Here is a 27,809-nt window from a genome sequence, read left to right on the forward strand (position 1 = left end):
TCTAGTAAAAGCTATAGTTTTTCCAGTAGTCAGGTATGGATATAAGAGTTGGACTATAAAGAAAGCACAGAAGAATTGATGCTTCTGAACTGTGGTGTTGGAGAAGACTCTTGAGAGTCCCTTGGACTGCAAGGAGATCCAACCAGTCCATCCTAAAGGAGATCAGTCCTAAATATTCATTGGAAGGACTGATGCTGAAGCTGAAACTCCAATACTTTGTCTACTTGATGCAAAGAACTGACTCATTAGAAAAGACCCTGATGTTGGGAGAGACTGATGGCAGGAGGAGAAGGGGACAACATAGGATGAGACGGTTGGATAGCATCACTGACTCAATGGACATGAGTTTGAGTAAACTCCGGGAGTTGGTGATGGACAGGGAGGCCTGTCATGCTGAAGTCCATGGGGTCACAAAGAGTTGGACACCACTGAGCAACTGAACTAAACTGAATTGAAAATAAGTGAAAGCACCTTTCTTGTGTTAACACTGAGTTTGAAGGAATTGCACATGTGTGTGCACACTCTGACTCAAAATAATACTCTAATTCCAGGTCATAATTGGAAGACCTCTGTTGCTCCATCTGCTGCATCATCCATAGACATTACAGCCAATTCAGAGCATGTGGTGAAAAGCCACATTGGACTGAGTTGGATCTGAATTTCAATCCAAGCTTGCCCAAGTTCTGACTGTGTAACTTTGGAAAAGTAATTTTAACCTCCCTGAGCCTAAATCTGCTGCTGCTGTTGCTGCTGCTATTTAGTCGCTAAGTCGTGTTCAACTCTTTGTAACCACATGGACTGTAGCCCACCAGGCTCCGCTGTCCATGGGGATTCTTCAGGCAAGAAACTGGAGTGGGTTGCCATTTCCTTCTCCAGAGGATCTTCCCGACACAGGGATGGAACCCAAGTCTCCTGTTTGGCAGGTGGATTCCTTACCTCTGAGCCTGGAAAGCCCAAGCCTAGGTTTACTCATCTTCAAAAAGAATTAAGTTAAACCATTTCTAAAATCTTTCCCACTTTTAGCATAGATAATCTAGGGTTTTAACTCATAGTTTTAACTCTAATAACTTCTAAGTACATACCACAGCTTGCTAATCAGAAGTTGGTTGGAAACTATCAGTATTTTAGACTTTTATATTGATGATTATTTCAAGTTGCATTAAAAAAAAACTGAACTCATCACATGGATTTTACAATCAATAGTAAAATAAAAATTGACATCATAAATGGAAATAGATCAGCTTTGGAAAAATTGAAATGAAAAGGTAAAGTTCCACAAGGAAAAAAAAAAAAAAGAACATGTTTAAACATAGCAGTAGAGTCTTCTAAGCCAGATCCAAAGGTCATTACAGTCTCCAAATGAAATGTTAAAAGATAGAAAATTTCCTGACCTTAGCATAATATCCAACTGCCTACAAAAATAATAATAAGACCAACAGAAGAGCTGAATTCCAATCTTAATAATATTTCATTATTATTGTAAAAGTTGTACAAAAGATTTTACATTATTATTTAAAAACCTGTATAAGTTGACAGGCCAACTTTTTTAAAGTGTTCATAAGGCAAATGTAAAATGACATTCAAAATTACAATGAAATCCAAATTCCCTGGTAGTCAAGTAGTTAGAATTTGGCGCTTTCACTGCCCTGGTCCAGGTTCAGTCTCTGGACAGGGAACTGAAATCCCACAAGCTGTGCAGCACTGCCAAAAAGTTATAATGTAATGATAGAGTGATGCGTAATTTGACAGTAAGCAACAAAAACTCCATGCTGCCTTGATTTTAGAAATGGGAAAAATTACACCTGCAGATCGTCCCTACCTCGTGAAGATTACTGAGTTAACAATTATAAAGGTGCTATATACCTTGGAAGAAAATTAGCAATGTAACAGAAACAGGGAAAGAGGCTATGGTACCGTTTTCTTTTAAATTATTTTAGTAAAAAAGATTATTAAACTCACAATTTTAATAACAATATAAGAATCAACTTGGGTTTTCAACGTATAATATTGTGCCCCAAATTTCAAAGTGAGACATATAAAGTTAACACAAATATATAAATTCATTTGTCAACTCTTAAAATTAATTTGATATTACATATCTGCAGTTTTCAATGAAATAATTTTTAATAAATTCCTTTTTGTTCAACAAGACTGACCCAAAATTAGAAAATACTTATAACAAAAGAAGGGAGGGAGGGAGGAAAGGAGGGAGGTATCTGAAAAGGTATTTTCTCTTTCCTCCCTCCAATATTTTGAGGGAGATAGTTAGAAGCTCCAATACTTTGGCCACCTGACGTGAAGAATTGATTCACTGGAAAAGACCGTGATGCTGGGAAAGACTGAGGGCAGGAGGAGACAGGGATGACAAAGGATGAGATGGTTGGATGGCGTCACCAACACAATGGACATGAGTTTGAGCAAGCTCTGGGATGGACAGGGAAGCCAGGTGTGCTACAGTCCATGGGGTCGCAAAGAGTCGGACGCAACTGAGTGACTGAACTGAACTGAACTGGACTTGTAGCCTGCCAGGCTCCTCTGTCCACAGATTTCTGTAATATATCCAGGATTATACTAGACATTTTAGATTAAAGGATAAGTATCACACAATCAGGACTCTCAAGGTGTTCATAGTCTAGTAGTAGGTATTTACGAAGAAACCTACAGGAAAGAACAACAGGCACATGGCAACCCTTTGGTGCAATCCCATAAAACTCAAGACCAACTCCAGACAGGTGACAACGTACAGAGAGCCAGGTTTGATTCAAGAAATTAATCCAAGACACAGGAAGACTGGAAGCAGCCCTAGGAAAGAACAGTTTCTAGCAGACTTACTTGGGCATCGGACACTGTTCTCTCATGCCTGAAACACACACTTCCCTAATATTACCAGGATAATGGGAGGCGGGGTAAGCTACAGTGACACTTTGACCCTGGGATGTTAAGCCAGTGACAGATTTCCTGTCAGGCTTTTGGTTCCTTTTGCTTCAGGGCAAAGGTTAAGACTGAAGACCCCCTGGAGAACTGAGAAGGCAGATGGACAAATAAACTCTACACTTTAAATCTTAAATCAATATAGGAGGACAAATAGACCTAAGTGGAAGATGTAATGGGGGAAGCAAAGACGAAAAGTTTAACTGTTTTTGTAGGGAGTGTCAAAGGGGAAGATGAGGATGAAAGTTTAACACAGTAGTGACATTGTGCTGAAGTTTGAAGGATAAATAGGAATAGGATAAATCGGAATTATACACACACTTATGCACACACATACAACATCACAAAGGCAGAGAAAGCATAAAAGAATGTGTGTGGTCCCCAGTATTAGAACGGTGGGTCATTAAGTTTAGATGGGTGTGGAAAAGATGAAACAGGAAAGGTTCTGATGGGTCAGATTCTAGAGAGTCTGATATACTTCAGTGTGGAATTTCGACTTTTGTCCTGGGTAGAGGTGATTGAGGGCCATTACTTTAGGACTGTGAAATGATCAAACATGCATGTTGGTAGTAGCATATCTGCACTACTGTAAAAAATAAGAGATGATTTAGGCCTTATGCAAAGAGACCTTTTAGTGTACAGGTAGTTCTAATCCTTACTAGGAATGAGGAGTGCTGAATGATATCTGTGACAGTGGAAGTAAAGAATAGTAGATACTATCAGGATCAATAGTAATGACCAACTTCATTTGCTTCAGCACAGGCCTGTAAAAGAGTGTCAAGGATGACTCCAGATTCTCTGATTGTGCAGCCAAGTGGAGAAAGGCGATGATAAATAAAACCTCAACTATAGAAAATTATATATGAACAAAACTAGTGTAACCTGCAAATGAAAAGTTGGATTAGGACAATGAGATCCTTGTTCTATTATATGCAAAAAAATAAAAACTGATTGAGGCTACATCTAGGTTTAAATGCACATTATTTACTAGTTAATAACTTTGGGTAGATTATTTAGTTTCTATAAAGTTAGTCTTCAGTTCAGTTCAGTTGTCGCTCAGTCGTGTCCAGCTCTTTGCGACCCCATGAATCGCAGCACGCCAGGCCTCCCTGTCCATCACCAACTCCCGGAATTCACTCAGACTCTTGTCCATTGAGTCAGTGATGCCATCCAGCCATCTCATCCTCTGTCATCCCCTTCTCTTCCTGCCCCCAATCCCTCCCAGCATCAGAATCTTTTCCAATGAGTCAACTCTTTGCATGAGGTGGCCAAAGTACTGGAGTTTCAGCTTTAGCATCAGTCCTTCCAAAGAAATCCCAGGGCTGATCACCTTCAGAATGGACTGGTTGGATCTCCTTGCAATCCAAGGGACTCTCAAGAGTCTTCTCCAACACCACACTTCAAAAGCATGAACTCTTTGGTGCTCAGCCTTCTTCACATCCATACATGACTACTGGAAAAACCATAGCCTTGACTAGACGGACCTTAGTCGGCAAAGTAATGTCTCTGCTTTTGAATATGCTGTCTAGGTTGGTAATAATTTTTCTTCCAAGGAGTAAGCGTCTTTTAATTTCATGGCTGCAGTCATCATCTGCAGGGATTTTGGAGCCCAAAAAAATAAAGTCTGACACTGTTCCCACTTACCAACATTAATTTGTTTATAATTCTTCTTATTTCAAAGAAGATTTAAAGTAGTTTATAAAACAATGTACATTTCAACAAAACAAAGTATATATAGAAAGATGATGACAGGAAAGAAGAATAAAGATAAGAAAACAAAATTAATTCACAAATGCATAATTTATGACTCCATAGTCTTATGTAAGAAGTGGGCTCATTCTTAGTTTTGAGCTTCCAAGCTACCCTTCCCAGCTTAAAAAACTAAGATCATGGCATCCATTCCCTTCACTTCATGGCACATAAAAGGGGAATAGGTGGAAGTAGTGACAGATTTCCTCTTCTTGGGCTTTACAGATGGTAACCGTAGCCATGAACTTGGAAAATGACAGCTTCTTGGTAGGAAAGCTGAGACAAACCTAGACTGTGCATTAAAAAGCAAAGACAGCACTTGGCCAAAAATGGTCCATATGGTCAAGGCTAAGGTCTTTCCAGGAGTCATGTATGGATGTGAGAGCTGGACAGTAAAGAAAGCAGAGCGCCGAAGAACTGATGTTTTCAAACTGTGGTGCTAGAGAATACTCTTGCGGGTCCCTTGGAAAGCAAGGAAATCAAACCAGTCAATCTTAGAGGAAATCAACCCTAAAACACCAAGATATATCAGAAGGACAGATGCTGAAACTGAAGCACCAATACTTTGGTCACCTGATGCAAACAGCTAACTCATTGGAAAAGACCCTGATGCAGGAAAGATTGAAGGAAGAAAGAGAAGGGGCAACAGATGATGAGATGGTTGGATAGTATTACCGATTCAATGTACATGAACTTGGGCAAATTCCAGGAGATGGTGAGGGACAGGGAAGCCTGGAGTGCTTTAGTCTGTGGGGTCACAAAGAGTTAGTTATGACTTGGTAACTGAACAATAACAAGCTATCTACCCATATGGGAAACTCAATGAGTTTCATGACTTACTATCATTAGCTAGTGACTGTTGGGACCTGACCTGAGCCATGACAGGCTCGATGGGCCACACAGGGCCTAGGCCGCAGGTTCTTGTAAGCATGAGTCATAATTCTAGGAAGCCCTACTAAGGTCCCCAATGACACCAAGGTCCCCGATGACGCCACGGTTAAGTCAATCACCACAATGACCCAAGGTTGAGTTAATCACCACATGCCAACTACACTATTGCTGAGACAAAAGACCGCCTGTATATAAGCAGCTGTGATTCAGAGCTCGAGGCTCTCGTCTAGACTCCACTGCGCTGGATGAGACTTGAGCCCTAGCTCGAGCTAGCAATAAACCCCTTTATGCTTTTGCATTGCTTTGGACGTCTTATTCTCTCAGTTTTGGGGACTCGGACATTGGGCATAACATTTGGGGGCTCGTATGGGATTCCTTTTAAATGAGGGGAATAACACCCTCCCGACAGAAGGGGTTCCTTAGCCTGAAAGAGGTTGACCTAGCCGGCATAAGGCTGAGATCCGGCATCATACTGGGAAGGCAGCTGGCTCTGTAAGCGGATTAAACATAGCCGGCATAAGGCCGAGGCCCAGTATCGTGCCAGGAAGGTAGCTGCTTCTGTAAGGGGATTAAACCTGGCCGGCTTAAGGCCGAGGCCCGGCACCTTGCTGGGAAGGCGGCTGGCTCTGTGGACACCTTGTTGGTAAGATAACCTCAAGGGAAAGGAAGTTTCAGGGGGGCCCAAGAAGACCTAGTGCTATGTTCTCGGCCGATGTATATTTGTTATCTGCTTGTCGTGTCTGTGTGAGTTCCGGCATTGTCTCTGCTCTTCGTGTGTTCATTTTGTCTCCTGTGTTCTTCTCTGTAATCATGAGGCAAGCAACTTCTAATCCTTTGTCCCTTATGACTGACCACTTTTCTGATTTTAAGAAGAACAAACATGATTTCTTGTTCTGCCGAGTGGCCTGCCTTAATATCGGCTGGCCGCGAGAGGGAACCTTCAGCCCGCCAATATTTAAGCAGTTAGAGAGACAGTGCTCACTCCGGGCCCGTCTGGACACCTAGACCAAACTCCCTATATTTTGGTCTGGCAGGATTTGGTAGAAAATCCACCAGCCAGGCTGAGACCTTTTATCCTCCAGGCACTTCCTGTTCTAGAGGGGCCAGCCCACTCGGATGGGGAATGAACGTACCAATACTGGCCCTTTTCCACTAGTGATTTATATAATTGGAAAACTCAAACCCCTTTGTTCTTGGAAAAGCCTCAGGGCCTCATTGACCTTTTAGAATCCATTCTTTTCACCCATAACCCCACTTGGGATGATTGTCAGCAGCTATTACAAGTGCTTTTCACCACAGAGGAACACGAACAGATATTGTCAGAAGCACAGAAAAATGTTCCAGGGGTAGATGAGAGACCTACAATGTAACCCAATCTGATTGATGAGGGATTCCCCCGACGTGGCCCCAATGGGACTTCGAGTGCGCTGAAGGTAGGGAGCGTCTCGAGTGTACCGCCAGACTCTAATGGCTGGTCTCGGAGCAGCCACCAGGAAACCAACAAATTTGGCTAAGGTAAATCTGGTTAGACAGGAGCCAAATGAGAGTCTGGCAGCCTTCCTTGAGAGATTAATGGAAGTTTTTAGGCAGTATATCCCCATGGATCCACAGGCCGATGAGTTACACGTGGCAGTTATGCTAGCATTTGTGAATCAGGCAGCCCCAGATATCAGGAGGCAACTGCAGAAAATAGAGAGGTTAGGGGAACAATCCATACAAGACCTGGTGAGGGCAGCAGAGAAGGTTTTTAACCATAGGGAAACTCCAGAAGAAAGAAAGGAATGTGTTAGACGGGAAGAGAGAGAGTTCAGGGCTGAGGAAAACCACAGGAATCAAAAAGAATTAGCCCAGATATTCTTTGCGGGGGTAAGACAGGGAGCTAATTCTCAGGGAACTAGTGAAGTCAGGCCAAGAGAAGGAAAGCAAGTTGCACAGAGACTAAGAAAGGACCAATGTGCACATTGTCAGGAGCAAAGACACTGGAGAAGAGAGTGCCCTAAAAGAAAACTGGGGGAAAAACCCACCAGGGAAGAAGCACCTTCCCCGGGGGCCCATGTCTTATATGCAGGAGATGATAGGGATTGGGGGGGGGGGTCAAGGCTCAATCCCCCTCCCCGAGTCCTGGGTAACTATACATGTGGAGGGAAAACCAGTCGGCTTCATGGTGGACACGGGGGCCCAGTACTCAGTCATTACTCCTCATCAAGTGAGAGAATTTCTTGGGACTGTTGGGTATTGTAGGCTGTGGATCTTGGGGTTTGCTGAAAAGGCCCGGCCATTGTATGAAGGGAGCAAAGAAAGTAAAAACTGGACTTGGACTGAGCCAATGAGACAGGCATTTCAAGAACTTCGGCAGGCTCTGCTGAAAGCCCCGGCCCTTGCTCTCCCTAACCCATCTAAGCCCTTCCAACTGTTTGTGCATGAAAAACAGGGAGTAGGAAAGGGAGTCTTGATGCAGCAATGGGGGCCTTGGAAGTGACCTGTAGCCTACCTCTCTAAAAGACTGGACCCAGTGGCAGTGGGGTGGCCACCCTGCCTCCAAATCATCGCAGCCACTGCTCTCCTGGTCCATGATGCTGACAAGTTAACGTATGGACAACAGCTCCTGGTCTACCCTCCCCATGCCATTGAAGGGATTCTCAAGCAGCCACCAGTTAAGTCGATCTCCAATGCCCGCTTAACCCATTACCAGGCCTTGCTGCTGGATACCCCCCAGATACACTTTCAGACGCCCTGTTTCCTGAACCCAGCCACTCTCCTGCCCGCCCTGAAGAAAGACAGCTCCCTCCATGATTGTGGTGAGATGTTGGCCAACGTGACGGCCATACAGAAAGACCTAAAAGATGTGCCCTTAAAAGGCAGTGAACTGGTATGGTTTACAGACGGAAGTAGTTTTGTAAAAGATGGACAAAGAAGGGCAGGAGCAGCCATTGTAGATGACTCTGGAAGGGTCATCTGGGCTAAAGCTCTGCCCCCTGGGACATCCGCCCAGAAAGCAGAATTAACAGTCTTGATATAGGCACTGGAAAGGGCAGAAGGAAAAAAGATCACCATTTATACCGACAGCTGGTATGCATTTGGAACAGTGCATATTCAAGGCCCAATATATAGAGAGTGGGGGTTTACGACAGCAGAGGGAAAAGAAGTTAAAAACCTACTTGAGATCCGCAGACTCCTAGCAGCAGTCCACCGACCCTGAGCCATGTCCGTAGTACATGTCCCAGGACACCAAAAAGGAGAAGATATCAAGGCTTGGGGCAACCGTGCTGCCGATGTGGTGGCCCGGGAAGCAGCCCTCAGAGACTATAAAACCCCCATATTGACTGTGGGATTGCCACCCCCGGGAATGGGAACCCTGCCCCCAACCCTCGAGTATTCTTCTTCCGATCTAAGTTGGATTCAAGAGAATGCCAACTGTCCGGAGGGCAAGGACGGATGGTATCGAGACCAAAATGACAACTTGTTGCTTCCGGCTAACTTGGGTCGACACCTTTGCACGCACCTATATCAGACCACCCATCTGGGAGAGAAAAAGACTATAGCACTCTTACAGACAGCGCGTCTGTGGTTTCCCCGACAAAAGGCAACTATACAAGACATAGTCCGGGCCTATAAGGCATGCCAGATGATGAGACCAGGAAAGGACAGCACACGGGTATAAGGCACTGGGGAGAAAGGGCGGGACAACACTGGGAGATAGATTTTACAGAGGTAAGGCCAGGCAAGTATGGGTACCGTTATCTGTTAGTTCTGGTCGATACTTTCTCTGGGTGGATGGAAGCATATCCCACTAAGAGGGAAACAGCAACAATGGTAGCTAAAAAACTCCTAAAAGAGATAGTGCCTAGGTTTGGGCTGCCGGTAACCATTGGCTCTGATAATGGACCTGCTTTTGTGAGTCAAATTGTTCAGGGACTGGCCTTAGCTCTGGGGACCAAATGAAAACTACATTGCAAATACAATCCCCAGAGCTCAGGACAGGTAGAAAGAATGAATCGGACTCTAAAAGAAACTTTGGCAAAACTGGCAATAGAGACTGGTGGAGACTGGGTGACTCTCCTTCCCTTCGCTCTCTTCCAAGCACATAATACCCCCTACAAGTTGAACCTGACCCCCTTTAAAATTGTTTATGGGGGGGCCCCTCCAGTGTGTCCTATCTTCGAGGGAAGAATCCAGCCGCCTCCTTCATTGCGGCAGCTCCAAAAAGCTCTATTGGCCTTAAGCAAGGTGCATGTGCACATCTGGACTTTACTCAAAGAAATCCATAAAGGCCAAGAGAAGGGAACAATTCCTTCACACAACATTGGTCCGGGGGACTGGGTTTGAGTCAAACGGCATCAAGTCAAGACATTAGAGCCCAGATGGAAGGGCCCTTATGTTGTTCTTCTTACTACCCCTACTGCCCTGAAGGTCGACGGCATTGGACCTTGGGTGCACTGTAACCATGTGTGCTGTGCCACTCCGGAAGAACAGAAAAAGGCCCAGAGAAAATAAAAGGTGACACCACATCCCTCCAACCCTTTAAAGATGAAGCTCACCCGTCGACAGGACCCAGACGAATCACCCTGGACCCTCAGATAGAGGAAGATTCCTCTATATGATCAAGAGACAGGGGGGAATATTAGGACCTGACCTGAGCCATGACAGGCTCAATGGGCCACACAGGGCCTAGGCCTCAGGTTCTTGTAAGCATGAGTCATAATTCTAGGAAGCTCCACCAAAGTCCCCGATGACACCAAGGTCCCGATGACACCAAGGTTAAGTCAATCACCACGATGACCCAAGGTTGAGTCAATCACCACACGCCAACTACACTATTGCTGAGACAAAAGACTGCCTGTATATAGGCAGCTGTGATTCAGAGCTCGAGGCTCTCGTCAAGACTCCACTGCGCTGGATGAGACTTGAGCCCTAGCTCGAGCTAGCAATAAACCCCTTTATGCTTTTGCATTGCTTTGGACGTCTTATTCTCTCAGTTTTGGGAACTCGGACACTGGGCATAACAGTGACACTCAGAAAAACTTCTTCAACAGGTACTCATAATGCAGATACTTCATCAAATAGTGATCAGCATAAGACATACATCCTTGAACCTCATATGACTTCATATGTCAAGTTGTTCAATGCCAGTCAGCACTACAATAACTAAACACAAATCAGCAAAAGCACGTCTATGTGGGGTCAAAATAAAAAGCTGGACAAAGAGCTATCTCAGGGTCTGGGATGATTCCAAGAAAAACATTTTAGCGTATCTATAGGAATGAAAAGACTGCATGCTAATTCCTCCCTACATGAGGAAATTTCTCATAAAGAGACCTAACCTCAAGTTATTCAAGGATACCATCGAGCCAACTTCCCATCCCAGAGGGATTCTTGATGGTTGACTGGACCTCTGGTTTGCCAGCAGCCATTCTCAAGGTTCTTCAACCTTCAGTTCAGTTCAGTTCAGTCACTCAGTTGTGTCCGACTCTTTGCGACCCCATGAATCGCAGCACGCCAGGGCTCCCTGTCCATCACCAACACCCAGAGTTCACTCAAACTCATATCCATCGAGTCAGTGATGCCATCCAGCCATCTCATCCTCTGTCATCCCCTTCTCCTCCTGCCCCCAATCCCTCCCAGCATCAGAGTCTTTTCCAGTGTGTCAACTCTTCGCATGAGGTGGCCAAAGTACTGGAGTTTCAGCTTCAGCATCATTCCTTCCAAAGAACACCCAGGGCTGATCTTTAGAATGGACTGGTTGAAACGCCTTGCAGTCCAAGGGACTCTCAAGAGTCTTTTCCAACATCACAGTTCAAAAGCATCAATTCTTCAGTGTTCAGCTTTCTTCACAGTCTAACTCTCACATACATACATGACCACTGGAAAACCATAGCATTGACTAGACGGACCTTTGTTGGCAAAGTAATATCTCTGCTTTTGAATATGCTATCTAGGTTGGTCATAACTTTTCTTCCAAGGAGTAAGCATCTTTTAATTTCATGGCTGCAGTCACGATCTGCACTGATATTACCATTAGAATTCTTCAAAGGTTTGTTTTAGTAAGTTATTTCTAATTAATATACTTTTCTACCATTTAATGCTGCCAAAAACTTAAAAGTGGCTTTTTGCCAAATGGTTTAAATAAGTTACATGCCTCTCTTGATCCATATAAACTTATGTATAGTCAATTAATTTGCTTATCCATTCATACTTAAGGCATTGATTCAGAATCAGGTGAAAAGAATTTACAGAGATTAAAGCATAACCAGTCTTGACCTTAGAATTTTCCATGTGAACCACGTGTCTTGTTGTCTTTGGGTTGTGTCTACAGATTACTAAATAAAGTTTGTGTGTCAGAAGTATGATAATTATTCAATGCAGAATTTCTATTGTATGTATTTTAATGTAAGTCTTTCTTAGGGACTAAGAAAGGCAAGAGAAGGGGTGAATTCCAGCGTCATTCTTTTTTTTATTTAAATGTATTTTTAATTGGAGGAAAATTACTTTACAATACTGTATTGGTTTCAGCCATATATCAACATGAATCAGCCATAGATATATGCAACAATATTCTTTATAACTTCAAGTATGTCCTACCCTTACAGAACTAAGATATCCCTGGACAGGTTTATATATGAACAAAGATCTTTTTTAAATAACATAATGCTTCCTTTTTAGTCATAGATATTACTACAGTAAAGGTGTTAAATCAGTAGAATCAAAGTCATTACCATGGAAAAAGAATGTGATAACATTTTTGTGCAGCCAAACAAAGTAAGTATGAACAGGCGTACAAGAACAGCGGATAAAAAGAAAAATGAACTTAATTCAAAGTGAAAAATACTGTTAATACCAGAACTTGTGAAGTATGAATGTTCATTAAGTAGCTTTCATAGTTTTTTCTAATTTTATGATTTATGATATTCTCAAACTAATACTAACAAAATGTATATATAGGCTAACTTCAAAATGACTTTTGAATTTTTTGTAGGGCAAGCCTTGAGTGATAATACACTTTTAATAAACTTTTAATGTCAATTTAAAAACCTTACTTTTATCTCTGGATTTGGACACTCAAATACAATCCAATGAACTGCACACTGTACATAAAAAGAACCTGTGCTTCAAATTTTTTAAATGCATAAATCTTAAGTTGCTTCTTATAAAACTGGATGTAAAATTTCTCATCACTCAACAAGCACTTAGGACAGTCCTGACTTAGTTCAGAGTCTTCCTTGTCAGATAATGCACACATTGACAGTAGGACTATTAAGGGTGCAGCTTTCCCCTGAAGTCCAAATGGCCAAAAGAGGCCACAGAAAAAATGGCTGAGAGGCCACCTAGCCTTTCTCATTAAAGAGCTAGAGCTTAACAGATCATCCTGTTCTTGATTATTTCTTAAAAAAAAAAAAACACAACTATCAGACAGATGCAGAATAGGAATCAGCATATAAAATTGTGGTTCCCCAACTGAATCAAGGATTTTCTTTTACCATAATTTTAATGTCCCTCTAATGGTCATGTATGGATGTGAGAGTTGGAATGTGAAGAAAGCTGAGCACCGAAGAATTGATGCTTTTGAACTGTGGTGTTGGAAAAGACTCTTGAGAGTCCCTTGGACTGCAAGGAGATATAATCAGTCCATTCTGAACGAGATCAGCCCTGGGAGTTCTTTGGAAAGAATGATGCTAAAGCTGAAACTCCAGTACTTTGGCCACCTCATGCGAAGAGTTGACTCATTGGAAAAGACTCTGATGCTGGGAGGGATTGGGGGCAGGAGGAGAAGGGCACGACAGAGGATGAGATGGCTGGATGGCATCACTGACTCGATGGACGTGGGTCTGAGTGAAGTCCGGGAGTTGGTGATGGACAGGGAGGCCTGGCGTGCTGCGATTCATGGGGTCAAAGAGTCAGACACGACTGAGCGACTGAACTGAACTGAATGTCATGGGCCCAGTGGGAAACAGTGCAAGTTTATAAAAATAATAAAATACAAGAGGAACCAACAGAAAGCAGGACAAGGAGGTGGGGAGAGAAAGCAAGACAAAAGACCTGTCTTTAATTGAATTTAATTTTTAAACAGCTGTGCCTCATCTAAATGTAGAACAATGGGATAGGTTAAACAGACTCTTTCAGAAGGAGCTTGCTAGCTCCTCTCTGAAAGAACGAAAAAATGATGAGGCTATCCCAGGATTTCTTGACCTCAGGACTGTTGACAATTTGAACCAGATAATTCTTTGTTGTCAGGGCTGTCCTGGGCATTACAGAATGTTTCGCATCATCCCTGGTCTCTACCCACCAGAAACCAATAGCATCACCCCAGTAAAGACAATCAAAAATGTCTTCAAGACACTCCAAATTTCCTCTGGTCAAGAATGACCAGGCTTCCACTACACAAAATATTTTTAAACTTGCCCTTAGTTCCTTCTGAGCTTTCCAGCTGACAGAATGGACTGCTACAGTCAGCAACATGAGGACTGGCACACTTTCCTCTCATGGCGACTTTCTCCTACCGTGGGATATTTTATTAAATATTTCATCAGGAAATCCATTCCTGTTTCTCTTCTCACACTATATTTAATATTTTTAAAGATAATCTGTTTACAGAAATAAAAGACAAAAAAGAAACATCCTTATAACTAATATAAAACCATTGTACATTAATTCCCTCCTTATCTCCCCAAGAAACTGTCCTAGAAAGCAGCCAAAATTTAAAATAGTGAAAGAAAGGACTTCCCTGGTGGTCCAGCGATTAAGAATGTGCCTGCCAACGCCGGGGACACGGTTCCATCCCTGCTCCAGGAAGATCCCACATGCAGTGGGGCAACTAAACTCACGCATCCTAAAGCGCATGCTCTGCAGCGAGAGGAGCCACAGCGATGGGAAGCCTAAGCACCACAACTAGGGAGCGCGGCCGCTCGCCGCAGTTAGAGAGAAGCCCAAGCGCGACGGCGAAAACCCAGTGCAGCCAAAAATAAACAAATCCACTATATATATATATATACATATATATGTATATATATATACACACATATATATGTATATATATGTGTATATATACAGTTCAATTGTTTAAAAAAACAGTGAAAGAGAAGTAAAAGACCACTTCACAAAGCAAATGGCACAAGCAAGGAATGAAACCTGCCATCATTTCTCCCATCTTAAAAAAGTTTTATTTTTTCTTGATGATTACTACTCCCAGCCACAGCACCATTACTTTGCTCCCTTTGCCACAAAAGCCCTCAAAAGAGTTGGCTCTGATGTCTCCAATTCTTCTCCTCCCGTGCTCTCTCAACCTATTCCAACTGCCCTTGTCAAGGTCTTCAGTAACCCTCACAGCAATAAATGCCACGGTCACTTCTCAACCCTCATGTTACTTCATCAGCAGCATTTGACACAGTCAATTATTCTTTTCCACTCTGATACACTTCCTCCCTTGGCTCTGGTACCCCTCACACTCTTGACTTTCCCCTTACTCACCAGTTGCCCTTTCTGAATCTCTTTTACCAGTTTCCACTCCATCTCCCTTCCCTCTTAATAATGCAGTAACCTTGGGCTTAGATCATGTCTCTCAGCCTACACTCACTTGCCAGGAAGTTATTCAGCCTAAGGTCTTACCACCTAGGTGCCAATGTCTCCCAAACTCACATCATCAGCCCAGCCTCTCCCACAGACTCCAGATTCATGTGTTTGACCTCCTACTTGTCATCTCCACTTGATTATCAAATGAACACTTCAACTCATATGTGTCCAAAACTGATCTCCTAAAAAAAACAAAACAAAACAAAACAAAAACTGAACTCCTTTCTCACTAAACTTGCCCCATCCACAGTCTTCCAATACCAGCTGATAACGACTCCATCCTATTAGTAGCCCAGGTCACAAACTATGGAATCATCCATGACTCATATCTCTCTTACACAGCCTGTTAGTTCTGGAAACCATATTAGCTCCACCCTCAAAATATATTCCATGTCTTTCCATTTCTCAGGCCCTCCACTGCTACTGCACTGATAGTTGCCACCATCATTTCTCAACTGAAATATTGCAAGACTCTTTACTGGTCTTCTAGCTTCTCTCCTGCCCTGAGGAGATATTTTCAACGTGGTAGCCACAGCAATTCTTTTCAAATTCAGTCAGAGCCCATTAGTCCTTTCAAAACCTTCGATGATGCCCCATTTCATTGAAGATTAAAGTCAAAGTCTTTAAAATTGCCTACAGGGCCGGATGTGATCTAGTCCTCCCTCACTGTTCTGCCCCCCTTTCCTATTTCTATTTTCTTTACTAATTTCATTCATTCTCCTTTCTGTTTATCAAACATGCCAGTATACTCTCACCAGGGGGTCTTTGCACTGGCTTTTCTCTCTTTCTGAAAGATTCTTCCTCCTCCATAAAAACTACTTTGTCTCCTTCAATATTATGTTTCCAATTAAGTCAACCTAACCATCCTATTCGGAGAAGGCAATGGCACCCCACTTTAGTACTCTTGCCTGGAAAATCCCATGGGTGGAGGAGCCTGGTAGGCTGCAGTCCATGGGGTCACGAAGAGTCAGACACGACTGAGCAACTTCACTTTCACTTTTCACTTTCATGCATTGGAGAAGGAAATGGCAACCCACTCCTTGCCTGGAGAATCCCAGGGACAGGGGGAGCCTGGTGGGCTGCCGTCTATGGGGTCGCACAGAGTCGGACACGACTGAAGCGACTTAGCAACAGCAGCAGCAGCAACCATCCTATTAATAGCTCACCCTCCCTCACCAGGCCATCACCAGCCCTCCAAATCCCCCAGATCTTGCTCTATTTTTTTCCTCATAGTACATTTCCATTTTTAATCTCAACAGTTTATTCATGGTCTGTGTTCCCTACCTAAAGGCTCCATTTTGATTCCCAAATACACTTCTAGCACAGAGTAAGTCTTCAATAAATATTTGTCAAGTGAATGAAGAAATGAGTGAGGGGCTGAAATAAAGCAGACTACTATTCTACACTGAAGTAGAAGAATCACAGCCTTCTTCATGTTTACTTTATCCTCTTTCTCACTCTCCTTGTCATACATCAAGGGCCTAGTTGGGCTGGGAGGGGCAGGGACTCCCTGGTAGGGAGAAGTAGATAAATATAGCTGGAGAAGGGTTTATTGGGAGATTTTAGGTTTAAGGGACTTTTTGTCTTTTCGGTTTGGAGGTCTGTTGAAGGACTTGGGGCATTTGTAGTCCATCACTCTCATTTTTTCATTTGGTGGGGCTTTTATTTGGAAGGTACCTGCAAAACCAAGTGAATTATAGAGGGCAGAAATGAGGACCAATCAAAGAAGTGGAGGAGAAGGAATCAAGCTACTAAAAGGACCTCAAGGGAAACAGGGAAAAGAGGACTTCAGGTTTTCAGCCCAGCTCTCTGAAGTAATAAAGAGAACCAAGATTCAGGGCCAATGCCAAGACTAGTAGAAGATTGTGAATTCAGTTTTTTATTTATTCCCAGGAGCCTGGAAGTAGCAGCTAGCTTAGGGGAAATCCTGGAGTAATTATATAAATAAAATTAATCAGTTATATATAAAAGATATGTAACTTAAAGATTAATAATGATATATTAATCCTTTACATATAAAAATTATATAAATAAGTAAATTATTGTAGTGGAAGGTTTTAAAACTATATATGTTTTTTTCACACATACACAGTCTCGCCTACTATTTACACACCATAAGAGGGTCCCTACCTCCCAAGATAAAGGTACAAAAGTAATGAACCACAGATATATTCATTTTCCAATGTTGTGTAACAAACTTTAGTCACTCAGCACAACAGTACCCGTTTATCATCTCTCACTGTTTCTGCAATATTGGAATCCAAAAATAGGCTGGTTGGGTAGACCTAGGTAAGGATTTCTCATGACGTTCAGTTAGATTTTGGCTAAGGCTATAGACACCGGAAGGCTTAACTGGGCTAGAGGGTCTGTTTCTAAGGTAGGTCGTGCACAAGGTGGGCAAGCTGAAGTTGGCTCTTACCAAGAGGCCTCAGTTCTTTCCCACGTGGGCGTCTCCACCAGAATGCCTGAGTGCCTTCACAACTTGGCAGCTGGTCTTCCCCAAAGTAAGCAATATAAGAGAGCATCAGATATACAAGAGTGAGACAGAAGCCGCCATGTCTTTATGTACAACATAGCCTTCCACCACATGCTACAGGCCACATACAGCCCCAATTCAGTGTGGGACAGGAGTATGTAAAGGTGTGAACACCAGGAGGCAAAAAACACTGATGCCATCTTAAAGACTAGCTACCACAGCAGTTAAATGGCTTTCCACGTGAATGGCAAAATGACTGGAATCTACTTCAGAGGGGACCCACATGCATCTTTTCCAACTTATACCACTTCAAAAAATGAGAATATTTGTTCACTTTGTCTGGCCTCCCTATCTCTAGAGAGGCCCTAAAACCTCTGTACAAATCACCTTAGCATTTGTGAGCAGTTAGCCTACTTTGTTAGCAATGTATTTTTAATTTTAAAAGTGGATCACAAACAATAAAGTTGTGATACTTCTGAGGAAAGTGTATCATCCTCTTGATTCAGCATGAAGAAGCAAAATTGATCTCCCTTTCTATGTTAGACTTGAGAGATCTTGAGGAAAGTGAACAGGTAGTAAAACAGTGAATATAACTCAGCTAAAAAGAATGCATTTGAATCAGTTCTAATGAGATGGATGAAACTGGAGCCGGTTATACAGAGTGAAGTAAGTCAGAAAGGAAAACACCAATACAGTATAATAACGTATATATATGAAATTAAGAAAGATGGTAATGATGACCCTATATGCAAGACAGCAAAAGAGACAGATATAAAGAACAGACTTTTGGACTCTGTGGAAGAAGGCAAGGGTGGGATGATTTTGGAGAAGAGCATTGAAACCTGTGTATTATCATATGTGAAACAGATCACTAGTCCAAGTTTGATGTATGAGACAGGGCACTCAAAGCCAATGCACTGGGACACCCCTGAGGGATGATGGGATAGGGAAGGCTGTGGGAGGGGGATTCAGGAGGAGGAACACATGTACACCCATGGCTGATTCATACCAGTGTATGGCGAAAACCCCTACAACATTGTAAAGTAATTAGCCTCCAATTATAATTAATTAATTAATTTTAAAACACACTGAACATAATCAAAGGAGAGTGTGTCATACGGCTTGGTTATGCTTTTATCCACAGTACAAAATTTATTCTTAGACCCCAAGAAAGTACCTAATATCTTTGTGTCTCAGTTTCCTTATATGTAAAATGCAGACATGATCACACTCGCATGTACAGAGTGAAATCTGAATTTACATTGGGAACTGAGCTCTAGTTTAAATACATATCAAGATATGCCTATATACATCTCTCTCTCTAGATATAGAGAGACATATCCTGACTTATACATAATATGCAATTACAAATAATACACTTGACCAAATTCCTTATATAGACTATTCATATTTGACAGCATTACTCACCTCTTACTATAGCATTCCTCCACTAACTCTATCAACACTGAGCCTTTCTTTTAACTCTAACCTACTATGACTCTCAATGCTATGAAAAAATCTGATGTCATAAACACATTGTGTTACGGTACCAGTAAGGACCAAAACCACTCTTAGTTACATAATCCCTTAGTACTAGCAGCCCTGCCAGCCTCAAGAGTCCATCCGACCACAAAGAAAACAGGGAGAGGGGACTAAACAATGTCCTGAAGCTACAAAAATTCTTCACATAGTTTTCATTATTAATTGCTGGCAAAAAAAATGCAGACAGGTGAAGGTGGGAGAGACAGTGGAGGGCTTTAAAATTATGATTTACACGTCTTCTAAATATCATGGCACCTTCTAGGAATAAATGCCTATGGGACAGAAAATCATCCAACAAACCCAATGTCCTGCCCTCTTCCCCACTGCCAACATCTCCACAGCAAGATAGAGACCCAGGAGTATGATTTCCTTGCTAATTAGATGTCAAGCAGATACCTCCAACAAATAGCAGTTTTTATCACTACTTTTTTTATGCTGTTTTCATCTGTGAGGTTTATAATCCATTAGAGCTACCTAATAATAAGTAAAATCAAAGAGCTTTTTTAAAAGCCTGTGTGCTTTTATTGTTATAAATGCTTCACAAGTAAAAAGCAGTCAAAAGCATAAAGATACCCTGATTTGAACTTCCTTTGTGCTTGAATTAGAGTGTTTCTCTTGGCATACTCTCACATCAGGCTTCTGCTTCTCTTGGCAAAATCATAAACTGGCTGATGTTGTCTCAGAGGCTTTCTCATGTCCCCTTTCCAAGCATCACCCTTCTTTCACGGACCCCTTTCCGTTACCTAGGAGCCTCTTGTCCTGCCTTCCACATTCCACCTACTGCACAATAATGTTCTAGGCGCTTTGTACTCCTCCCTTCTACCATTAAAATATGCTTTTCCTAAGATTTACTTGCTTTGAAAGAATTGTTGGGGGCTGGGGAATGGGGATGATGACTAACCTTTACGAAAATGTTGAATTATTAATAGTCCTCATTCTCTTTAGAATTGTTTCCTTAAGCAGAGATTCCTAGAAATGCTATCAACATCTCAGCCCCAAATATGGCAGGTAAGAGGGCTCTCAGCAGGAGGCCTCAGTTCCTTGATTATAACTAGACCTTTTAGAAAAGTGAAGTTCATTGGGTTGGGACTTTACTTGGCCTAGGGTGTTGACGTAGGAAAGCTGCTCTCCCTGAAACCATCCTCAAGGATGAGAATGAAGCCTTATATGTCCAGTGACCATCCAATAGGCTTCTCACTGCACTTAAACTAAAATCTAACTCTTATTTAGGGTCCCAAAAGTCTGGCCTCTCCCTACCAGTCTCTACCTAACGTAATGCACTCCAGCCAAACTGGCAGTTCTTCTGTATTTGAACGTCCCAAGCCAAAATCTCATTCCTGCCTTAAGGCTTGCAGTGCCATGTTCCAGCTCTTGGCAGGTAAATTACTCATCATTTGGTTCCCAGCTCAAATGTCACAATCTAAAGTAACCTCACACACACACACACACAAATAAACTAACCCCACAATCACTTTCCAGAATCTGTCCTATTTTATTTTCATGATATTAATCATTGTAAAATTTTCTTATTCATGTATTTGTTTACCTAGTCTTTCCAAGCCTCCCTCTTAATATACCTTTCATTGGGTATCATGTTTATCAATGCATCCCTAATTGTGCACAGAACCTAGTACATATCCAGTAGTCAATAAAATTCCTGAATGAATGCATAAATAGATGAATCCAAGCATAACTTAACCTTTAAATGTGAATGAGAATCCTTGTTGTACTAATAATACTGGGGGAGGAGGGTTAGTATCACTATAATCGATATAACTAACCTATGCTTATAAGACTTTTATTGAAATGGACTACAGCATATCTTTTCATTGCTGCTAAGTCACTTCAGTTGTGTCTGACTCTGTGTGACCCCATAGACGGCAGCCCACCAGGCTCCCCTGTCCCTGGGATTCTCCAGGCAAGAACACTGGAGTGGGTTGCCATTTCCTTCTCCAATGCATGAAAGTGAAAAGTGAAAGTGAAGTTGCTCAGTCGTGTCCAACTTGTAGCGACCCCATGGACTGCAGCCCACCAGACTCCTCTGTCGATGGGATTTTCCAGGCAAGAGTACTGGAGTGGGCTGCTGTTGCCTTCTCCATCTTTTCATTAAAATATTATAAATATTGGATTGACAAATATTCTTTTATAAAAGTCATTTTATAAATGTCTTTAAATGAGTGCCACAAATGAAAGCTAGTATCTTCTGTCAGTATTAAAAGACTGTTTCCCTTTGGCCAATTTCTAGCTTTCTAGATGTGTAGTGTCTGTTGCAAGGACCACAGGAGCCAATGAGCAACTTGCCTGTCACATGCTCTAACAAATCATCTAAGCAGAGAAACAGCTCTGGATAGAGGATAACCAACACAGGCAGGATGCTGCTAAATGTATAGTTTATTATTCACAAAGTTCGCCCCAGCCTGCCAAAAAAAACTAAACAGGCAAACAAAAATGCCCTCGCATTTAGCAGTTTGGTTTTCTACCAGGAAGTCCCAGTTTAAGTTGGTTGTAGCTTAGAAGCAGATGTCTGGGAGCAGTTCAGCAAGCCAGCAGTCAGATGCTTTTGTAAAGTGCTCCTCTTAAAAGGCAACATTGAGGCAAATAAATGGATTCCAACTTCCTGGGCTTGCCTTTGAACTATCACAATTAACTGTGCTTTGCTAAAGGGAAACTCCAAGGATTTTCTCAAAGGTTTCTTTCCTTTTAAGAAAGAAATGGCAATCTGGTTTAAAGAAAAAGAAACTCGGCATTAGTAGAGAGAGAAAAAAACACACAAATCAGTAAGAGTTCAATAACATAACTTTTAAAGAAAACATGTAGCATGAGAAAATCTTATTTTTAAAGAACTACAATAAACTTTCTTGAGATATTTCCTAGGAAAGCCTAGTTATTAATTCCTCCAAAAAAAAAAAAAACTCAACATTTAAATGACAAAACTCTATTAATGGCTGCTCTTCAATTAGTTCACTATCCAGTTAAATTTAAGAAAATACAATCCTATCTTGGCTTACAAATCAAAAACTTCTTTGTGTTTGGGGTGGGTAGTAATGAGATATGTTTCATCAAACTGTTATACTAGTTCACTTATTAATTTGGCCTCAATTGTATCTTTTTGCATGTCTACCAAGATTAATTTCAGGGTAAGATTGTCTCCACCTAGCATGTATTGTAAAACTGGAAAAATTTTTCCACTCTTCATGGCTCATTTACAATCTGCCAGTTTTGGGGTGGGTATGAAATGTATTTCTGCCAATGGATAGCCGTTCAGCAGTGCTGAAAACCAATCCTTCTGTTTCATTCATGGTGCGATATGGTTTCATAAAAAGGAGTGAACCAAAAGTGCAGCTAATGCACCCTGTCATTCTGGGTTTATACTCATTCTTTGAGATTGTCATAAGAAAATTGTTCGTAGATGAATATATGAATATATTCTCTCATTCTTTCTTTAGTCGTCTACCACTGTAAACATGTACTAAGTCACTGGGAGAGAAAAAAATGAAGATTAAGGCCTTTTCTATTTTACAGGAGCTGTATTATTTTTAAGGAAACGCATTGCACTAAAATTATATATCTATTATAGTTTAGAGCAGAAAAGAGAAAATCCTGGGTATTTCGTAACAACATCTTCTAAAAGATTAAGAAGCATGGTTTGAAACCCTTTCCAATAAGTGATTTGAGTACTCAGCGGCAATTAAAAGTCAAGCTGAAGCACCAAGATAAAGTTGTGTCCCCCTAGTGACCTCTAGAGTAGAGCTAAGCTCCCACAAGCAAGACTTGGGGGAAAAAAAGGAAGCAGCAAGCCAAAGCCTGGCGCGCTGCTGCAAACCAAACCTGTATTTTCAAGAGTACATCCCTTCGCATCTCAGTGTGGTCCCGTTTTATTAAACCCCAAACTGCGATAAATGTCCGCCTCCAGGGCTATTAGGCCCATTGGGTTGAAATCCAACTTCAAACGCCACTGCTTCCTCCTTCCCACCAAGCTCCGGTGCAGTTCCCCGGCACAGGCTTCCTCACCGCGCATGGTGCCCAGCTGGTTTCCACCTCCCTGCAGTGCTGCAAGACCACCTCTCCGCCACCGCTAGCTCCCCAGCGCGAGAGTCGAAGCGCTAGTCCGCCGGCCAGCGGCCACCTCTGCTAGTCCGCGCTGCGGTCGCGGGCGGCGAGTGCACCCGCTCCCGGCGCGCAGCGCGGCGCTGGGCGAGTCCTGGATACCCAGCTCCTGCTGGACGCCGCCTACGAGGCTCCCTCCAGAGTTCAGCTCTCGACCACTCCGCGATGCCTGAAGTCACCCGGCAACAAGCTCATCCTTATCCTCCCTGCCAGAGCTTCTCCCCCTCTGAACTTTCCAACTTTAGAAGCCCTGGTTCCAAACGAGCAACAGGGGCCCGCCTCAACAAGGGGATTCACTGCCCGCCTCAGCAGGTCGGGAAGACGGGAAAAGCCTGCAGGGACCCTACCCGCAGCAAATCCCCTTGACCATGGGGGGAAAAGAGAGCCAGACAGCTCCTATCTCCTCTTGAGGCTGGAGGGTGGGAAAATGGATGCAGAACTTGTCACCCTGGGATGAAGGGATGGAGGGGGAAGGCAGGTTGGGAGGAGAGAGTAGTAGAGAGACACCTCGAAAAACTCACTCTGTGTCTGTCTGTCTGTCTGTCTGTCTGTCTCTCTCTCTCTCTCTCTCTCTCTCACACACACACACACACACACACACGCACACACACGCACACACACACAGCCTGATTCCGAAAAGGTTAAGACCAGAGGAGCCGAGCCGCTTCTCTCCCCACTGCCCTGAGGGGGTAAGGCGCAACAGATACCCAAGCTCTTGGAGTGGGAAAGGAGTGGGGTGAGAACAAGAGTCTCCAGGTTTCCCCGGGTTACAAAAAGGGGACAAACTCCTATCGGAGTCTCCTTGGAGGTAAAGGAAGGTGCAGCAGTTCTCCCCGCCTCCCAGAGAAGGAAAACTCTTCCCCAGCAGGCAGCCTTCCACTTGGCCAAGCCCGGATGTAAACAGGCTAGCCACAGGGGCGGTCGGCGGATGGGAGGTGGGATGGAGCGAGGTGAGAATGGAGCGTGAACTCACCCTTGATGCTGGGGGGCTTTCTCTTCTTGGCCATCTCCTGTCCCCTCCCCTCCCCCAGACCCCCGGAGCGTTTCCTCCTGCTGTCACCCAGCTCCTGGAGCGGGCACCGTGGAGGGCTTCCAGGCGAGCTCTCGCCGCGGCTCTCAGCTCAGCGAGCTCTTTGTTGCTGTGATGGCATCTGCGAGGCGGCGGCGGCGGCGGCCCGGCTGCGCGCTCGGCTCTGCTCGGCTCGGCTGGGGCGGGCGCCGCCGCCCCTCTGCTCTCCGCCACGCGGAGCTGGTGAAGCTCGCGCTCGCTCTGCTGCGGCCGCTCAGACTGCGGCGGCGGCTGTGGATGCTGCTGTGCTGCTGCTGCTGCTGGAGGGGGCAGCGCCGGGTCCCCCGAGTGCCCGCCCAGCACTGACCTCCCCCTTTCGCACACCCTCCCTCCCCTACTCCCCCACCCCAGGGTGTCCCGTCTGAGCCGCCGACTCCAATCCAACCAGTGACGGCGCTGTCTTCCAGCCGCCGGTGCTGGGGAAGGCGATGGTGGCGGCGGCAGGGGACTGCTGGAGGAAGTGGGGGTCCCGCGGCCATCTGCGACTCGGGAGGAGAAAGCCAGACGGTCCAACTCTGATAGAGCTCGCATCCTGCCTGCCTCGGCGCCTCGGAAGCTAACAGCCCCACCCCAGGTGGCAGGGCGCGACGTCGGCGGCAGCGAAGGCCCGCGAAAGGCACCAGTCCGTACGCCAAGAACTCCGGCCAACTGCAGGGGTATTGGCACCTGCACTTGCGACCGGGCCGCTCCGCAAAAAGCTGGTCTCGGGCACCGAGCCCGAATTCCAAGCGGGCGATGAGCCCCGGGACGCGCGGATGCCTCTGCCCCTGCGGAACCGAGAAGGGAAGAGAGCCACTGGATAGTGAGTGGTAGAGAGGAGAGAAATTAAGTTCCAGAGGCCGCCCAGGGACAGACGACTGGAAGAATGACCTAGTTCAGGCCCTAAACTTCTTATAGTGAAAACTCAGGACAGGTCCCTTAGGGCTGCGGAAAAAGAGGAAAGAAAGCATGCTCTCGGAAACTGGAGAAATTAGGAGGTGGAGGAGTGATTGCTTGACCTCCAGGAGAAACTGTTCCAATGGTCGAGTTCTTCCTCGCTCTGATTGTCATTTGAAGTTTTCATTACCCGGAAGGAGCTGTCCTCCTCTAGCGTGCTGATCAGAAAGGGAGTCTCACCGGTGTGTCTCGGCAGCAAGGTCATGCAAGAGTCTGACTGATCTGAGAATGTAAAGGTAACCAAGTTATTGTTGTTCAATCGCTCAATCGTGTCTGATCCTTTGCGACCCCTTGGCCTGCAGTACACCAGGCTTCCCTGTCCTTCACTATCTTCCAGAGTTTGCTCAAACTTATGTCCATTGAGTCGCTGATGCTATCTAACTATCTCATCCTTTGCCTCCCTCTTTTCATTTTGCCTTCAATCCTGCCCAGCATCAGGGTCTTTTCCAATGAGTTGTCTAAAGTGTTGAAGGTGGCCAAAGTATCGGAGCTTCAGCATCAGCCCTTCCAATGAACATTCGGGGTTGATTTCCTTTAGGATTGGTAGCCTAGCTTTAAAGGAATGTTGGAAGGAGTAGAGTAGGGAGGAGATTGCCATAGGCATGCGGGAAGATGCCAATTCCTTTCTTTCTTTGCAGGAACTGGGATTTCCTCAAAACCCACATTCTAATTCACAGAGATCTTATCAGCAGTTCCCTCTTTCCTGTATCCCCAACCTAATCTGATTATCTAAACATCCAGTGATTCACTTCAGGACCACTAGTCAGAAGTTGCCCCGGCATTGATGTGTTGCCCCTGTATGAACACTGGAGTCCAATATACATACTGCTATATTTTAAATGGATAACCAACAAGAACCTGCTGTATAGCACGTGGAACTCTGCTCATTGTCATGAGGCAGCCTGGATGGAAGAGGGGTTGGGAGAGAATGGATACATGTATATGGATGGCTGGTTTCCTCCACTATTCACCTGAAAATATCAAAACATTGACAATTGGCTCTATCTCAATATAAAATAAGAAGTTTGAAGAAGGAAAAAAAAAAAAAAAAACAAACACTGGAGTCCAAGTCTCTGGTCTTGAATTCTAACCCTGCAACCTCATAGCTTTGAGAATTTGCACAAGTCATTTAATCCTGCTGTGCTGCTTCCTGATTTATAAAATATCATCTCAAAGATTCCTTCCAGTTCTAATAAATGTCCTGAGATTTCTTAGTCACAAAATAGTCAGATTTTTTTGCACTCTTTCTAAATTTAACTTTATACAATGTTTTATATTGAGGTAAGTAGTTTGAAGAAAATATGAAATACCCAATTCTTCTCACAACAAAGATGTTGAATGGAATTAAAAAACAAAATAGCAAGCTTATTTTAATTAGCAACACAGGCCCATTCTCTGTTGTATAGCTAGAAATGAGACTTAATCAAAACTTTCTCTTCCAAAAAGCCATCTTTGATTTAATTCTAAACTACTTTTCAGACTCTTAAAATGTGTAAATATTAGACGTGGAAACATTCTTTATGTGTTCATACTTTATCACTAAATACTAATTATTGCCTATATTAAGACAATGTCTGACAGTTCATTCATTACTTTCACATACTTTATTTCATTTGATGCTGACCACAAACTTGGGAATTCAGAGGGCAGGCCCTGTCTTCCATGTTTTATACATGAGGACATGAGGTTCCTGGAGGTACAATTATTTGTTCACAGCTTTCAGGACTTCCGTGAAGCTCTTCTAACTTAACATCAGCCTCATGGCACCCCTCTCCAGTACTCTTGCCTGGAAAATCCCATGGATAGAGGAGCCTGGTGGGCTGCAGTCCATGGGGTCGCTAAGGGTCGGACACGACTGAGCGACTTCACTTTCAATTTTCACTTTCATACATTGGAGAAGGAAATGGTAACCCACTCCAGTGTTCTTGCCTGGAGAATCCCAGGGACGAGGGAGCCTGGTGGGCTGCCGTCTATGGGGTCACATAGAGTCAGACACGACTGAAGTGACGTAGCAGTAGCAGTAGCATTCCATGACACCAGCTGCCTATGAAATAGAATAGCTCTGTTTCAGACCAGGAGTTGTTTCCTTCTATTTATTGCTTCCATGATGCCATTACTATTAGCAGAGGGAACTCAAGATTTTAGTTGACAAACTGTCTATTTTGTGTACATGGCTTCCTGGTGGCTCAGATAGCAAGGAATTTGCATGCAATGTAGGAGACCTAGGTTCAATTCCTGATTCAGGAAGATCCTCTGGAGAAGGGAATGGCAACACACTTCACTATTCTTGCCCCCAAAATTCCATAGATGGGCAGGCTACAGTCCATTGGGTCACAGAGTTGGACACGACTGAGAGACTCACAGTTTCACTTTCATGATTAACTTGTAGAACTTCTAAGTATTTTTGCATGCATTTTCTTAATTGAAGGTCACAACTATTACAGAAGACTATGAAAAGAGGTGTGTTGAGCCCAACCAAACAGATGAGTGAACAGACGCAGAGACATTACAGTCACAGTTACTCAGGCCCTGGGTAGCTCACAG

The 27,809-nt window shown here is 43.7% G+C and overlaps 1 protein-coding gene across 1 annotated transcript in view; it reads right to left on the reverse strand.

The window, feature by feature from the left end:
- SLC44A5 (solute carrier family 44 member 5) overlaps positions 1 to 24,552 on the reverse strand; it is a 448,857-nt gene extending 424,305 nt beyond the window's left edge. Inside the window, exon 1 of the mRNA XM_060400325.1 lies at positions 24,234 to 24,552. Coding sequence (XP_060256308.1) covers positions 24,234 to 24,267 — 34 coding nt within the window. The 5' untranslated portion in view covers positions 24,268 to 24,552. The remainder of the gene's footprint in view (positions 1 to 24,233) is intronic.
- Between the last annotated feature and the right edge of the window lie 3,257 nt (positions 24,553 to 27,809).

The sequence above is a fragment of the Ovis aries genome, chromosome 1 (assembly GCF_016772045.2).
Source record: "Ovis aries strain OAR_USU_Benz2616 breed Rambouillet chromosome 1, ARS-UI_Ramb_v3.0, whole genome shotgun sequence".
Taxonomy (NCBI): Eukaryota; Metazoa; Chordata; class Mammalia; order Artiodactyla; family Bovidae; genus Ovis; species Ovis aries.